Raw genomic sequence first — 16,020 nt, forward strand, 5'->3', positions numbered from 1 at the left:
ATTGCATAGGAAACATTCTAGACAAGCCGGTGTGACAGGCCCGCTCCCAGAGTCTTCAATTATTAAACATCCTACACTCTAGAAAAGAGGCCTGACGTTAGCTACAGCCCCTAATCGGAACAGAAAGCCCCATGATATGTCACACTCCTGAGTTGCTGTGGTTTTGTGTATGTGTGTGTGTTTGTGTAGTTTGGGTTAAACAAGAAAAGATGAAAATATTTCTTTTCACACCGGTTAAATAAGGCAAAACTCTGACAAAAATGATTTTTGTCACAGGTAGATCAGAACATTCACATCGAACTTTTTTCTCCTGTTTTAGAGATAAAAGAAATTGTGTTTACTTCTGAAAATATATAAAACAATCAGTTATGTTTTATGTAAATTTTGAATAATACATTTAATAATTGTTCTAACTAATATATACAACGTTGACTGAATGTTAGTCTGTAACTTTTTATGTGCAGAATCAGTACCGATGCAAAGGTCAAACTAGACCAAAATAAGAAATAGCCCCAAGCTAATTGTACTGTGTACCTGTAATGGAGGCTTACAATTCCATTTTCAATCACCCACACTTATTCCACAAGACACTCAGAGAAAAGGTCGCTTGACTTTTTAAATTTCAACCAAAAAACAAACACAGCCTTATTACCATCTATGAGTCATCGCTATGGATGATTAGCGTCCAGCAGCACTCAACCTTTGCCTGTCTGACGCTTAGCCGTACACAAAACGGTGGTGTTCACTGTTGCTGCTTCGCTCCGTGTGCCTCGTGCCCCGAGCGAAACATCAGAACAGTTGCTCATGTGATCAGTGATCATATGATACATTTACTCAGAGCAAGTTCATTCGAGTAGAACTGGTAAATCATTAAACACACGCTCAGCAGTCGTCCTGCTGAGCCAAAGACTGCTGTACTACCCACAAGTGCAGGCATCATTACATCAAATGTTCTTCCCCCCATCATTACCTAAGAAAACAGAATTAATACTTTTTTGTGCACACAACAGCAATTTAAAACACATTATAATATTTCCTCTATTCCTCTAAGCCACAAATATCAAGGTCAGAAACTAAACAAGAAATATTTGGATTAATATACCAATCATGGTATATTAACCAAGGTAAAAAACCTTTCACCATACCAGTTGTGATTGCATTTGGTAAAAGATGCATTCAAAAATTTCCAACCTCAACCAACACAGGTTGGTTTTTTTCCCTGGCTATACAATAACATCCAAATATAATATTTTGTGGATTAGTACACCACAATATTAAGACTCTGTATGAAAACACTGAATTATGCACAAAAGTCACATGTGTGTGCATATATATGAGAGGTGTTTCAATCTCTGGTACGGAATTAGAGCATTTTCTCATTTCATCATTGCCATTACATGCTGTAAGATGCTGCAAGCTGGTGCTACTTATTGGTTTTTCATTGTTTATCTCTGAAAGTGTTGTATTCTTTGTAACCCCTAACTTCAGAAGTATGAGACATGAATCATAAAAAATTCCATCTAGTGAAGAAATAAACGTGTCATGCCAGCATTAAATGTTGACTCAAATAAGTTCACAAGTTGTGTCTCCTCTGATCTCTAACATGATCAGAAAGCAGCACCAGTTTACAGAGACAAGACGTGAAAAAAAAGTTCCATGCACAGACACAAAAGAAATATTTTGATATAGACCCAAAGAGAAAACATATCAAAAGACATTTTTATACATGTCTTTTGCAAGCACAAAAAGCAGAAATGGTGTCAAGAGAAAACAAAACAGAAGGCTTGTTTCTTCCAACAATTGCTTTAAGCTACAAAAATCTCCTTGAGTCCCTAGCCTCCCCTCAATGTCAGCCCCCCCCCCCCCCCCTCCCTCCCTCTCCCTCCTCTTCATTTCTCTCTTTTCCCCTTTTCGCTCTCTAAGGCAGGACAGGGCCCTCTTTGCACCCTGATAGGTTGCGGGCTGATGCTTAGCAACAACATTCCTGTGCCCTAAGTAGCAGTAAGCCTCTGGCTGAACTCTTTGATGTGGCTGTCAGGCCACATTTATTTCCTTTTAGCACTTTGTCTACTTGTCCAGATGTATAAGGAGATAAAAAGGGCTGGTGTTTACACTGGTCTCCCTCTGTAGCGCGGCTGTAATTAGATTGTATTGCTGGTCAGTCCTAAGGAGGAGGCTGAGGTGAGGCAAGGCAGGAACTAGCTTTGTCAGGATGAGCTGGTAGGGGTGAGGCCCCAGAGCCTTGGGCTGCAAAAGAGGAAAGCAGCATGTATCCTCTGTATAGTGCAAAATAGTTACTTTACGTACCTTTGCTTTGGCAGCCAACATCATAATCACATTCCGGTGAGATCTTCCCAGATCAGTCTATGTCAGCGTAATGTACTGTAATATAACACCCATCAAGATATGAGATCGACAGCCAGGCTTGCAAAACTTTGGAAACTTTGTTGCAGTTGCATCTGAAAAACACCTAGATATGCGTCAACCTTGCCTGACTCACTTTTTGGTATCTCATATTTTCAGGAACCCCGCTGTGGAGGTGGTTATATGCTCCATGTGGCTCTCTTTGTTTTTGCTTTTCTTCTGTCTTTCCATCCCTCGCCTGCCTCTCCCTTCCCGCTCCCCTCTCTCATGGTGATATGTTGGAAGTAATAATCACTATTGCCTCTGGGTTTATCAGCATTTATTCGCATAACAACACAGAAAAGGAGAAGACAGACAGCACTGGTGTGATGTATTATCCAGTATGGGGATCATCTTTCATAATGACATCCAACAGAGCTTCCTATCTCTGCCACCACTCATTTCTCTCCCTCTTTCTCACACACACACACTCACACTTTCTTCTTCTCTCTCTCTCCCTCTTTCCACTCCCCTCTGTCCACCCTTTATTATCAGAGAATCAATGGTGCTCCCCAGCCTGTAAATTTGTGCCGCATTATCATAAGCTGTGGTGATAAGTCACATTGCACAGAGACAATAATGATGTGAACACTCAGCATATGCCCCGGGCCCAGCAAATTAAAACAATGCTCAGCTTGATGAGCAGACTAATCTGGACAGCAGAGAGACTGAGAGAAAGGGAGAGAGGAAGAGGGGGTCCAGGAGCATCTTAAATAGACGACACAGCAGCACCTCCCTCTGTTCAGTGTAGGTACAACCAGAGAAAAGAAGAGAGAGACGGGGAGAGAAAGAAAGGAGACAGAGAAAGGGGAATAAAGAGAGAGTGTAGATGAAGAGCTTGTTTTGAGAACATGAAGGCGATATGATGTGTGAGGACATCATGAGATGATCACTATCTTTTATTTTTGTATTGTTGTCACTCTAGACCTAGGGGAGCTGAAGTTTGTATGAATAAGCATTGTGTTCGCCACATACAAAGCTTCTATATTTTGCCATTAATATAGAAAAGGAGGAAATATTGCCACTTTACTGTTGGAGGTACTGCCAGACTCCAGGGGGTAATCATACAATGTCATGTCTCTTTTCAACATTCCCAACAATTTATTATCTCCATTTAAAAAAGCTATATGACAATCATTCATTTATCTTTGGATTTTATTTTAAAGCTGCATTGTGTAGAATTTAGTGGCATCTAGCCAAACGGACTTGGCAGAAATGGAACATAATATTCATAAGTATGTTGTAATTAGTGTATAATCACCTGACACTAAGAATCGTGTTTTCGGTACCTTAGAATGAGCCCTTTATATTTATACAGGGAGCGGATTCTCCTCCACAGAGCCCACCATGTTGCACTGCCATGTTTCTACAGTAGCCCAGAATGGACAAACCAAACACTGGTTCTAGAGAGGACCTATCGCATTTTTCACGAGTTTCGTGGCCACCATAGGTTCTCCTACGCACTCGCAAGGGGAGGGATATTCAGTTGGTTGAAATCTGCAACCTCACCTCTAGATGCCACTAAATCGTACACACTAGTCCTTTAAAATGAAATGTCAGTTATGTAGCACTCAGTGTTTATTATACGAATGCACAACATCAGTGTCAAGAACATTACATAGGTCTTTTGTGCATATATCAGTGGCTGTAAAGGGAAGACTAACATTAATGCCAGTCTGCCAGCATCGGCACCAGTCTTGTTTCTCCTCTCTGGATTTTGATTTTGTTCCTACAAAGCACTGAAGTAATCAGAGTCTTCAATCCATTAGTCCTCTTAAAGCAAGTGCAAGAGAGAAAATCCCAATGTTCTCCCTCATTTGTTCCACATGCTTTCTCAACATAAGCACTGCTGCTCTCTCATCCTCAGGACAGGCCATTGACTTGTTGAAGTTGAAAGAGTGCAGATGTGGAGGGATACGTAGGAAGGTCTGAGAGCAGAAAAGGGAGGATCGGAGTATGGGAAGGCTGGCTGATTGATGTTCTGTGGGTGGGGTAAAACGGGAAGTGACAACCACAGATGTTGAATGGGTTGGGTGTTTGATCAGCAGCCATGATACTGAGGAGGTGAAGTGGTGATGTCATGCAAAGCACAGGCACTGGGTGGGTGGTGATACTGAAAGCAAGGTGACTGTAGTCCCATAGGACCATAACCAGGTTGTGGAGGCGGCCCAAGGTTCCATCCAGTCTCCAGTTAACCCCAGAAGCCCTCCCACTCCTTCAAACATCCCTCTACCGTAGTCTGTGGGTGGTGCTGTTAATAATGTGGCAACTAGGAAGATTAATTGTGGGCAAGCAGCAGGATTAGCAAGGGCTTTGTGGAACCAAGCAGGCCAGAAGAGGCCTAGGCTTGTGATCTTTCAAGCAGGCCAGGAAATGAGGCAAGCAGGGGCGCAAATCTACAGTGGCTCCCAAGACCATGGAGGTAGATCAAATAGAGAGGGCTCACAATTTCAGTCTTAATGCCTGAGTTGCACTGTTAGCTCATGCTCATTGTCATTGACGGACTCCTTCTGTGTTCATAATGACATCCAGTATCAATTAAATCTTAAAGTATAAAGAGTAGAATCAATGTGCCTCTTGCAAGAAGCACGCATATGAACAGATTCGTTCTTAAAATGTGCATACAAGTGATTTAAAATCATTTGTGATTTTCATCAATTTTCTCGTACTTAGAATTTCCTCTAGGTACAAACGAAGTTTACGAGTGGTCCAGACCTGTCGTAGGTGTCATGAATAGATCATCTCTGCCTTTCTTCACTGAGGAGAAACACGTGTTTGACTTACAATTATAATGCTCTAATCTAATTTAATTTTGAGTTTAAATATGATGCCAAAATTAACAAAAAAATATATATAAGTAAAACAAACTTGACGCAAAATTTATATTCTGTTTACTATATTTCCATCATCATGACTGCCAATTTATTTAAAGGGTTTTTTAGATTTTATGATTTTTATTGGTATATTTTGGCGCAGCAGCTCCTACATTTCAGTGGTTGTTTGAAACTTCTCTCACTCTGACAGCTGCCTCTGTGTCTCTCTGCAGGTCTCTGTCCAGTATCATCTTGTGTTGTAGCTGACAGTGTAACATCACCTGTAGACAATAATATTCTCCTCTAATATCTCTGTGACTGTCATAACCCTTGACCGCCACCCATCACGCAGCGCTTTGCCTTAGAAAGATGTTTTTTAGCATCTAACTTCATGTCAAATCATTCCCTCTTTATTTCCGTCACATTGCAGAGCTGTTCTGATGACGTGTTAGCTGGATTCATATTTTCTAATTGTTTCTGGTCTCCTACTGCCACTCCTAAATTTGTTATGTGTTTGTCTGCTGATTTCTGAAAGCAGGACTTGAAGTTGCACAGTGTTTTTACTCTTTGGGAACTTTAAACTCGTCTTTTATGGCAATTTTGGGGGTGTGGATTATGCTAATGATTACATCTCACAAACGCACACCTCCTCATGAACAGGTGGCATTCATCATGCTGAAACAAGCGATTTATGACAAGTCAGGCAGTTTAGAGAGTTTGTTGAATCCCATGTAGGATTTTCTTATTTTCGTCTTATTGCTTTGTGCCAGAACAAATATAAGAGAAAAACAAGAAAACATTCATGCATGAGGCCCACTGTAATAAAGTTATTTATATATATATCTATTTTTACATAGGACTGATGATGAAGTTTTGCAGGTGATGCAGTCAAAAATATCTGTTTGAGTACTGTAAGAATACCTGATTGTTTTTTCTTTAAATGGGAGGTGGCAGCTCTTACTGAGTACAGTATGTTCTTATTTTGGGTTGTTTTACTTCTTGTATTACACATTCCATACAAGTACAGCATACAAGCAGGGAGTGATCTGTGATATTTCTTAACAGCCACTCCAGAGGCTGAGAGCAGCAGGTCTGCTGTCATAACAACATTTTTATTCCAAGCTATTTCTTTCAAAAGCATAGTCCACCAGCATATATGTAGTAAGGTCTCAAAACAGGGTTATTTCGCCATTTTTCCCGTTGGTGTAATGTGAGACACATGCTGGCCAGACCTTAATGCCTTTCAGAGATGCTATCTGAAAGCACATTATGTGATCGTTTTCAATTCACAGTGCTCTCTTTGCCCATGAAGAATATGGTTCCATTTAACAGTGCAGACCATTCCATTTCTCAAGGTTATGCATGGGCATGTAGAGGAACAACAATAAAAGTGGGAAAAATGCAGTGCCAAACCATCTCTAATATGTATTTGTCAGTTGAGTCTCTTGCTATGATTAAAGGCCCTGTGAATTCCTTCCTGCAGAAAAGGAAAGTATTTCTGCAAAGGCATCAGATATCGCTGTGTCATGATAAACTGCCTGCTCCACTAGCTAAAAGGCTAAGGGAAGGAAGAGGATGTTTTGGACCTTGAAAGTGCATGAAAGAACAACAGCACAAGAAACTCTTGACCTGTTTGGGAACATGCTCTGAGATTCAGGCCCCTGTTTTCTCTTTTTCTTAAAGCAGCAATTTGTCACACTTGTTTAGCCTGAACTTCTGACTTTGCTTACTGTCAGTAACTCATTCAAGTTGTGCAGCCAAGAATCTATGCATATATTTACCTCACATTTTAACTATGTAACATTAAAATAGGATGGTAAGTTAAACAGGGTGAGTATTTAAAATGCAAATGGTATTTCAGTTTCTAAAACCAGTGTAGAGAGGTCATTTTGTACCATTTGTCAGACACCCATCAAAGCTACATTTGGCTGTTCAGAGTGAGTGACGTCTACCCTTTAATTGGCAGGAGAGCATGGCTGAGTGAAGGTTAAGACCTCCCCTCCCTAACCAGGTAGTAGATCAGATCATTAAAACCAGGGTTGTAGCTTCACAACACGTAAGCAGTAATAAAACATGACCTGCCACATTATGTCATAAAACAGAGGCAGTGTTTCCAACATTTCCTGTATCAATCCAAAATGATTTATGTCACTCACAGTCAAACATGATGACAAATACTTGTCATTAAAAACTAAATGTCTGTTCTATTTTTATGTTTTCTTTCTCCTAGCCATCCAATGAGGCTGGATGCGAGAGTCACCCTCTGCCCTACAGTCCTCTACCCCAAGGATCCAGAGATGCAAGGAACCACAAAGGTCAGAAAACCATTGCGACTTCATAACCTTTTCAGTCAAGGAGATTGTACATACATCTGTAGAGATACTCTACAGCTACACAATTATTATTATGCATTCAATCAAAACCTGGGCCCATGGATTATGTAAATAGAAGTCATAACCCTAACAGCTACAGAGAGTGGGAATCTATTGAACTTGAGACTGAGTTGAAGTTATGTTATCTATTCTTATTGATCTCATCTCATCTGTGTGATGTGTTGATAGTGGGAATAAATCTGAGTAATCTTTAACTCTGATCTGAATGTATGCGTGGGAGCATAGAGTACATATACAAGATGAGGCATCCTTGATCTGTTGATACTAGACATTGATTAGGCCTCATATTGACCCTGTGTAGTCAGTTGATGTTATTGTGTAGCATCTTCTTAACATCAAACACTGCACTCAAGGAAGAATTCATTAAAAAGATACAATGTTCTAAATTAATCGTGAAGGCCACCTACTGTGTTTGTAACAGATTCTCAGCTGAGGTTTTAGAAAAAAAAGCCCTGACATTCCATTTTATTTTACCACACCCATATGTCAGAGTGTACAAAAAACAATGTGTATCAATATGTCATAATTTATATCAATTTAAGTTGATTGTTACACATGAATCTAAAGTCTTTTTTTTGGCCATTTTATGCTCTTTATGTACTTTATGCCTTTATAAATGCACCACCAAAATACATTTTATTAGCTATCCTGAGAATTAGAATTACAATAAAAATAAAGCCAATAAAAATAAGTTCACACCATAAATATCACTGCATTGTAAAAGTAGCATTTTTATAATTCATTCTAAATGCAAAACAGGCCAACAAATAATTAAAATGTGAACCAGGTCATCAATTTTCACATATTACTGAATTGTATGGTATTTAAACATAACAGTTTTGACAAATAAAAGTTATTAAGTAGGGTCTTCTCCATTGCCATTGTGGTGATGTGTGCTTGGTAAGTCGGGTCTGTGTTTCTACATTCTGCATTTGCAGTTTACAGTTCAGACTTCAGTTAGCTTGAACGACTGATTTGGGTTTGTAAAATGGCTTAATGGGCCATATTATACCTCTTTTCCACAAGTTAACACAGTTCCCTGGGGTCTTAATAAAATGTATCTGACATGCTTTGGTCAAAATACCACAAGGATCAAGCACCACAGCAGCCTTCTCATCCTATCTAAACAGCTCTGTTCAGAACAGACGGTTTGAGTGCCTGTCCCAGCCACCTCACTCCCCTCTTCTACACAGTGCGCCGGCTACCAGGGCTGCTAGAGAAAACACAGTGGTGCCCATTGGTGCAGCAAATACACCAAACCCCACGGGATCATTTGTGTTTATTCGCCCCAAACAGCCAATGAGCAATGGCAGGCAATGACTAGTCCCCAACCAGTGCGGTGGTGTTACTGAAGCTAAGTCTGAATTATCCCAAAATAAACTTAGACTTTGCTGTGATTTAATTCCAATAAACGGATCATGCTGTAATAACTACATTATGATGCCAAAGTGTTAAGTCTGAATTCATGCTTTGACAGGTCTGTCCGCAAGACGACAAGCAAACAACTTTTAAAATGTTTGTCTTCTGAATGGAGTTCAGATCAATCATGGCTATGCTAACATTGTAGCTGCTCCATCCACACTCAAAATAATGTCATCTAAAGGTATTAATATGGCAGCGACATTATTGTTTATACACATAGATATCTACATACTGTGTAACTTTAAAATTATATTAACTCACCAGCATTTAAGATGAGGTGAGGTGTGACTGGTGTTAACATAGCTCGGGCTAAGTTAGGTTGAGAAGCAAGTTTGAAGATAAATCTACTAAATACCAAAAGTTTAAAAAATAAACTCCTCCCTTCGGTAAACCACTCCGGATCAGAGCAGAATCAGCTGTTTATTCCCCCAGAAGATGAGACCAGCAGCACAGCAGCAAAGCAGGACTCTCCAGCTCTGCTCCCTTGCCAGCGGCCGTTGGTCAGCAAGCAGTGGGTCTGTCCCCTGGCCAAGTCCTGTGATACAAATTTTTCACCTTTAGCTTAGCTTAGTTTAGCCGGGTCCCAGCGGCGCTTGCGAGAGAACATGGTGGACCTCAGGAAATTTAGTGGGTGGAGACTCAGATAGAGGCATGGATGAGGGGCGGTACAATTTCAATGAAGCCCCAAGTGACGTAAGAAGGGGCATCAAATCTGAATGGCTTGTTGAATCACAAGAGTACAGAGCAAGCCAGCCCACACCAAACTGACTGGGTTGTCTTATTTCACAGTTTGTGTGTTAGTAGGCACATCGGAAACCCAAATGTATACACACAAGTACTGAAAAAGTGAGTTTTTCATAATATGGCCCCTTTAAACCCAAATCAAGAGTTAATTTAAAGTCAGGCTTTTTACAATAATCTTTCTTTGGGTCCTTACTGGAATAATCCCCAACCTCTTATTCCAGAGACATTCATCACTTCCTTTGTCCTTACAACAAAACACTTTGATGAGCTGACCACCACTGAGGTAGCAAAACAGGTCAACAGTGACTGTCCCCTCCCTACACAGAGTAGACTGCTCACAGCCCCCGTTTATGTTTCCAAGGACAGATCTATGTCATCACAGCCTGACCGGTGGCAGCTCTAACCGGATGTAAGGACAGGAAGGGCCCTGTGCTTTGTCAAAATCAGACCTGGCTAAGAACAGTCCATTTAAAGGTGAGGGGATCTGACACATGAAATATTTTCTCCTCTGTCTGAGATCTGAGCAGCAGTGACAGTCTCCATTTGTTATTTTTATGATGCAGTGCTGCAGTCTTAGATAACACAGCCCTCATCTTCGCCCTTCACCTCCTCTTCATGTCCCTGCCTCCAGCCCCTACCCCCGCTCTTTGTTATGTTTTTTTTTTTTCTTATTTACTCTTCATAAACATACTTGAGTTTTCTATATGTGTGGGAGACGGTCACAATAACTTCTCATTCAAAGAGAACAAAGCTGTGGCAAAGCAGTGCAACAACAAACAACATTTTTCAGACAGTAATTCCAAATAACTGAGCCTTTACTGAGTTTAGGATATAAACAATAGGGGTGAAACAAAATGTTACATGATTTTATATTGTTCAATGCAACACTTGTTTTTTAATACCCATGGTAAATTAAATGAGTCACTACACATTTTGTTGATTTGTTGAAAAAGTAAGGGGTTTTGGTGATACTGTATATCCTGTGTTTGTCATCTCTGTACATTGTTATACTGTAAAATACGGATTTTGTTTTATGCTATAATTTTAGAAAGCACACTCAGACAAAAGACACTTTGCTCTATCAGAAATATACTATACATTTCACAATGTATAGACATCAACCATAGATTTGATAAATTGTTACACTCCTAGTAACTAGTCAAACTGTGTCCAGGCACACATTATACCACATGTGATTGTGACAGTAGCTGTTTTAAGGGTTAATGAAGTGGCCTTTTTTAATGGGGATACGAGGGAGGCTGTATAGTTTTAATCTGACTCCAGCAGTAGCAAGCAGCAGCAATTCTGACATCGCCCTGTCGGCTGCACAGAAAGAACCTCCCTTTCCTCCTTTCAACCATCTGTACCCACCCCCTCCACTGTGTCACCTGTGTGGAAGCCCCAGAGTCTTGGTGCCAGAGGTAATTACAGCAGCTAGGAGCTCCCAGAGGAGGGCAGCGCTGGCAGGTCACTGCCCAGGGAGAGAGGGGTGGAAACCAAGGACAGAACTCCAGGATAAGCTCCTGTCTTGCCTGGTGGAGGAGTCATCCTGGAGGAGATAGAGCAAAACAAGGCAGCGAGGAGAAGAAAAAGAGGGAGTGAAGGGGAGGATCTGCTGTAGTGGTAGTGCAATCTAAATCAAGTGTTTCATAGAGCAGGTCTGACAATAGATAGATTTCCAGAACTGGGGGAAAAGATAAAGGAGACATGAGGAGCATTAAACAGTGAAATAAGACTTAAAAATGAGAGAGAACTAGACAAAAGACAGTGTGAAGGAGGATGGTGGGGGCTCCAGTGTGTCTTGGTGAAGGCGTGACACAGAGTAGAGTGGAGTATATAGTCTGGCAGAGGGGCCTGAGGATTCTCCACTACTGTCACCTTGGTTCAAACTCTCAGCACTGGTCCGATTGTCAACTCAACTCTAAATCTAACAGTCCAAAATGTAGTCCGAGCCTAGAGTACTGTGTGTCTTCATGAAGTATACCATACTACCGTATTTTCTCAAATAGTGGCCGGGGCCTTTATTTACCTCAACTGCAGAGGGTAACAGGCCTTTATTGGAAGCAGGCTTATATTAGAGAGAGGACTTTATTTCTAATTCCCTCTGTTTGATTAATATATTTGCTCATATTTTAGTACAAAGCCTCCTTGTTTTCTGATCTGCTTCCATTTTCTCTGTTTTTGTTACTACATTACCAGAACAATAATTCTAGCACTTGAGTTCCACCCGGAACATTTTGGTGGTGCACCACTTAGCTGCAGCATGCATGTAGCATGCTCATGGATGTATGCTCACCGGCTTAGCTAAATTATCCTGGTTACCTTGGTTACCCGTGCTCATGTAGTATTGCTGCTGTCGTTATTATTAAAATATGTGCTGTTATTCCCATGTTTAAACAGTATCGCGTCTCCTCTGTCCCCCTCCCCTCTCTGTGAATGTCGGCAAGAGGGCTACACATGTATTCATAGAACTGGAGTTACATCCAGGTAACTACTATTTATTCTTAACTGACATTCACATTATATAATAGGCACCAGTAGTTTATTCAACCTCTGTTTTTCCCCGGCCTGTTCTTGGGGCCGGCCTTTATTTGTTTGTGTCAATCACACCCACGGCCATTATTTGAGACCTGGCTTTTAATTAACTACTGTCTTTTATTTGAGGAAATACGGTATACCATGATATAAGCCACATCCAATGACATGTTGCTTTCCTATGTCATACCATGACAATTTATCATTTCAGTATGTTCCATGCAAAACAATGTGCTGGGTTATTTATTACCAGCTTGTCATTTTCTTTGGGTGACACATTTTGAAGTGTGATTCACAAGTTTATTTCATAGATCTAATTATAACTGTAGAAGTATGTAGAAAAGATGCTTCAGACTTGATTGATATATCCATGTGCACAGAGAAGATTTTAATAAAATACCTTTCATTTCCTCTGTGTATCTAAATAAATATGCCAGGCAGTAGTAACTGCTTTTTTACAGGTATCAGATTAAATTTGAGTAGGCCATCCCTCAGCAGTGACAGCAGTAAATGAAAGGGATATCTTTGTACAAGCAGAGTAAACAGACAAGGCCTGAAATCTGCCTTACAGTATGAGCCCTGGGCCCCTTTAATCTTGTTGTTCTGGGCCTGCTTCCAGCTACTTTGTATGTATGTATCTTAAATGGTGCATAACTGTTATTAAAATCCCAGGAGGAAAGCAGCCTTCAAAGCAAAAAAAAAAAAAGCTACTTCCTGACGACACCCATGGGGCGCCTCACATTTGTTTGGCGGTTCTCTTTCATTACATGTCGGGGTGATCTGCACCGCAACTCCTGCTACACTCCCTCAGCCCCCCAAAAAATGGAGCAACGGGAACAGATCCAAACTAAGAGTAAACTGTTTTACAGTTGCTGCACAACAAATAAACAAACATCTGGAAGCATTCAGAGCAGCCCATTAGAAGGGCTCTGGGCTTTGCCAAAAAGGGGTAAATGATGAGGAATGGGCTGTCGAGAGGCTGGTGGAGACAGGGGAGAGGCCAGATGACAGAGCTGTGGGTGCTAAGCACTGCCTTTTAGAGCTCAGCTGGGCTCAGAGAGATCTACACCTGCTGCTATCTCCTCCTCCCCTCCTCTCCTCCACCAGACATCTGGATGAGATACATGACTAATGGATAACTAAACTGCCAGTGCTGAAACTTAGCTGTTGTCATTATGAAGGAAAAGGTTGTTGGTTTGACTGATGACTTTATATTCTTTGCACAACGCACTTAGTAAAACTAAAAGTGAGTTTGATGGCTTTAAAAAGTGTTAATGCATCAAAACAGATATACAGTTCCCCAATGTCAGCTTATTGTTGCTTGTGTAATTGCCAGGACTGATTATTTTATTTATAACTGCATGGATCACATGCTGTTGTGAATAAAAATATGAACTTTTTATGGAGTTATGTGATTTAAGGGGAACACATGTGCCATTGGTTATGAAATTTTTTGGTAAATTAATTGATACATTACCTCACACATCTGTTACTCCACTCCCGAGTTGTTTTCCGTGCTTATCTTGAGTGATACCTCAGTTCTGTTTGATGTCACTCTGTAGTTAGAATGAAAACTCTCATCACTCTGCTGATAATCTTCCCATTCTGGTTTGGACTGCCTTGGCATGTTCCATGAGTATGGAAATGTCCTCTCTGGAGCTCGGTGAGAAAAGACAGAGCACCTTTGACGTTTCCCATTAGACACATGTACGTGCTCTGCAAGACATTTCACTCAGCCTCGTAATGATTATACCAGCAGGATCTGTCCCCTGATAAACATCACTCTTAAACACAAAGGCTTGCTCTGGCCTACACAACAAAATGAGGTATATGGAAAGAACATAGTTTAAGCTTTTCCTCCACACTGGCCCAATATACCCTTTGCAGAGCTTGCTTTCTGTAAACTCTTGTAATAAAGCAATCTATAGATGATGCGTGACTTCAACGTCAACAAGAGAAGACAGATGATGAAATATTGTTATAGAGAATATATATACACATCTCACTGCCAGCTGTACACCATAAGCTTGTGTTGAGTGAGCCTATGCACCAAACTCTACGAGGTGGATTGACAAAGTAAAGACATGGCCTTCTTCCCGGGTACTGAGTTCATAAAAATGTTTCCCAAGCACTCGTCACTGCATGAAGGTTTTATGTCTTTGCAGTGTTTGCCAGTTTGTGAGCTGATGAGATGTTAAAGATTTGTTTCTAATGACTGGGTGTCTCGTCTCAGATATAGTCATGTAAATCAGAATGCAGCCACAATAATCTAAACCACAGTAAAATGGTTTTGTTTGTTTGTATGAAGACTTGTCCCCACAGACACATTTTTGCGATTTTGCAAAGCTATAACATACAAACTAAGCCTGGCATAATTTTTCCTACACTGTCTGATTTACTTACTGAAGACTACTTAAAATAATGTATTTCTCAATATGTATAGTATATCCAAACATGATGTTACAGTACTCAGTATTTGTATGTTTTTTTGTTTTAGTTTTTTATGTTTGCCTTTATAGAACATCATAAAAACAAGATAATAGAAAAAAAGCAGATGTGACAGGAGAGGTCAAGATGCCATAGGCTTATACTACAGAACTCCCCTCAAATTAAGAAAAAAAAAGGCAAAAAGACCAAAAATAATAAATACAAAACTGGCAAAATTAAAAAATGATGATAAAAAAGCATTCTAAATTAAGAGTTCACCAAATCAGAGGACAATTAATATGTAAAAATTAAAAAAACAACAACAACAAAAAACATGTAAATCCAAAAAAATAAGTAAAGAATGACAATTACTTTTGTAAAATTTTTTGAAAACTCATGATAATGTATGCTTTGGTATTCCATATCTGTACACCATGTTATCTTGGAGCATGCATGCAGACACCAGTGTGTGACCCTCTCAAACAGACAAAAACGCTAATTGCTTAACCTGTTCTATAATACAGTTTTTCAAAAACAGACTTGTAGTATTGAATGATCAAGAACTTTTAAATTCAGGCACATTAATTCATTCTGTGACTGTGTTGCTCCTGCTGCATATAACAGCTCATCACAGTGGTACAGTTCCCCTCCTCTATGAGGACAGGCTCTGTTTCCTTTATCTGAGTCAGATGATGTGATATTATTCCTCCCAGGAGTGGATTGGCTCAGCAACATGAATATCCATTAAAGCCGGCCTATGGAGATGGATGAGGGGAGAGGGGACAAGGCAAACTGGGCCTGCAATCCTTCACCACAGCCTCACATAACACTACACTGTCCGCATCCAAAGTGATGAGAGCTCATTTTTGGAAGCAGGCCTGTCCTTGTTATTACTAGCCCTGGAAATCACCCCACCGTTTTCTCCTTCAGAAGCAGACTTGATTAAAATGCCAGGATAACCTCCTCAACTTCTATGACAGGCTTAACTGCTGAACTCTGACGTGCCAGCTCTAAACTGCTTTGAGAAAGCTGCCTTCCACCAAGTGTCATTATCTCTCCGTTATCGGATGGCACTCCTCACACAGTGTGTGAATAATTCTGTTTGTGCTGGGTTTGGGGAAATGTCAGTGACACTATTGTTTTTACCTTGCCGTTTGATGTAGCTGAGAGAGTCTCCAGAGTATCTTGAGTTCTTAAACTGATGTTGGACGTATACAGCAAAAAGTTAAAGTGGAAAGATAGTGCTGTCAGCTTCAGAGCTATTCCAAGATATTTTTTTGTTA

At 40.4% G+C, this 16,020-nt stretch overlaps 1 protein-coding gene across 5 annotated transcripts in view; it reads left to right on the top strand.

The window, feature by feature from the left end:
* Positions 1–16,020, top strand: part of lrmda (leucine rich melanocyte differentiation associated) — a 269,087-nt gene that overhangs the window by 232,339 nt on the left and 20,728 nt on the right. For 4 of the 5 annotated variants that reach the window (XM_042433267.1, XM_042433268.1, XM_042433269.1 and 1 more), the window contains one exon: positions 7,447–7,531. In XM_042433267.1, coding sequence (XP_042289201.1) covers positions 7,447–7,531 — 85 coding nt within the window. Of the gene's footprint in view, positions 1–7,446; positions 7,532–10,141; positions 10,250–16,020 lie in introns of all 5 variants that reach the window. The other variant, XR_006099911.1, reaches the window with a different exon arrangement.

This window comes from Thunnus maccoyii, chromosome 14 (assembly GCF_910596095.1).
Source record: "Thunnus maccoyii chromosome 14, fThuMac1.1, whole genome shotgun sequence".
NCBI lineage: Eukaryota > Metazoa > Chordata > Actinopteri > Scombriformes > Scombridae > Thunnus > Thunnus maccoyii.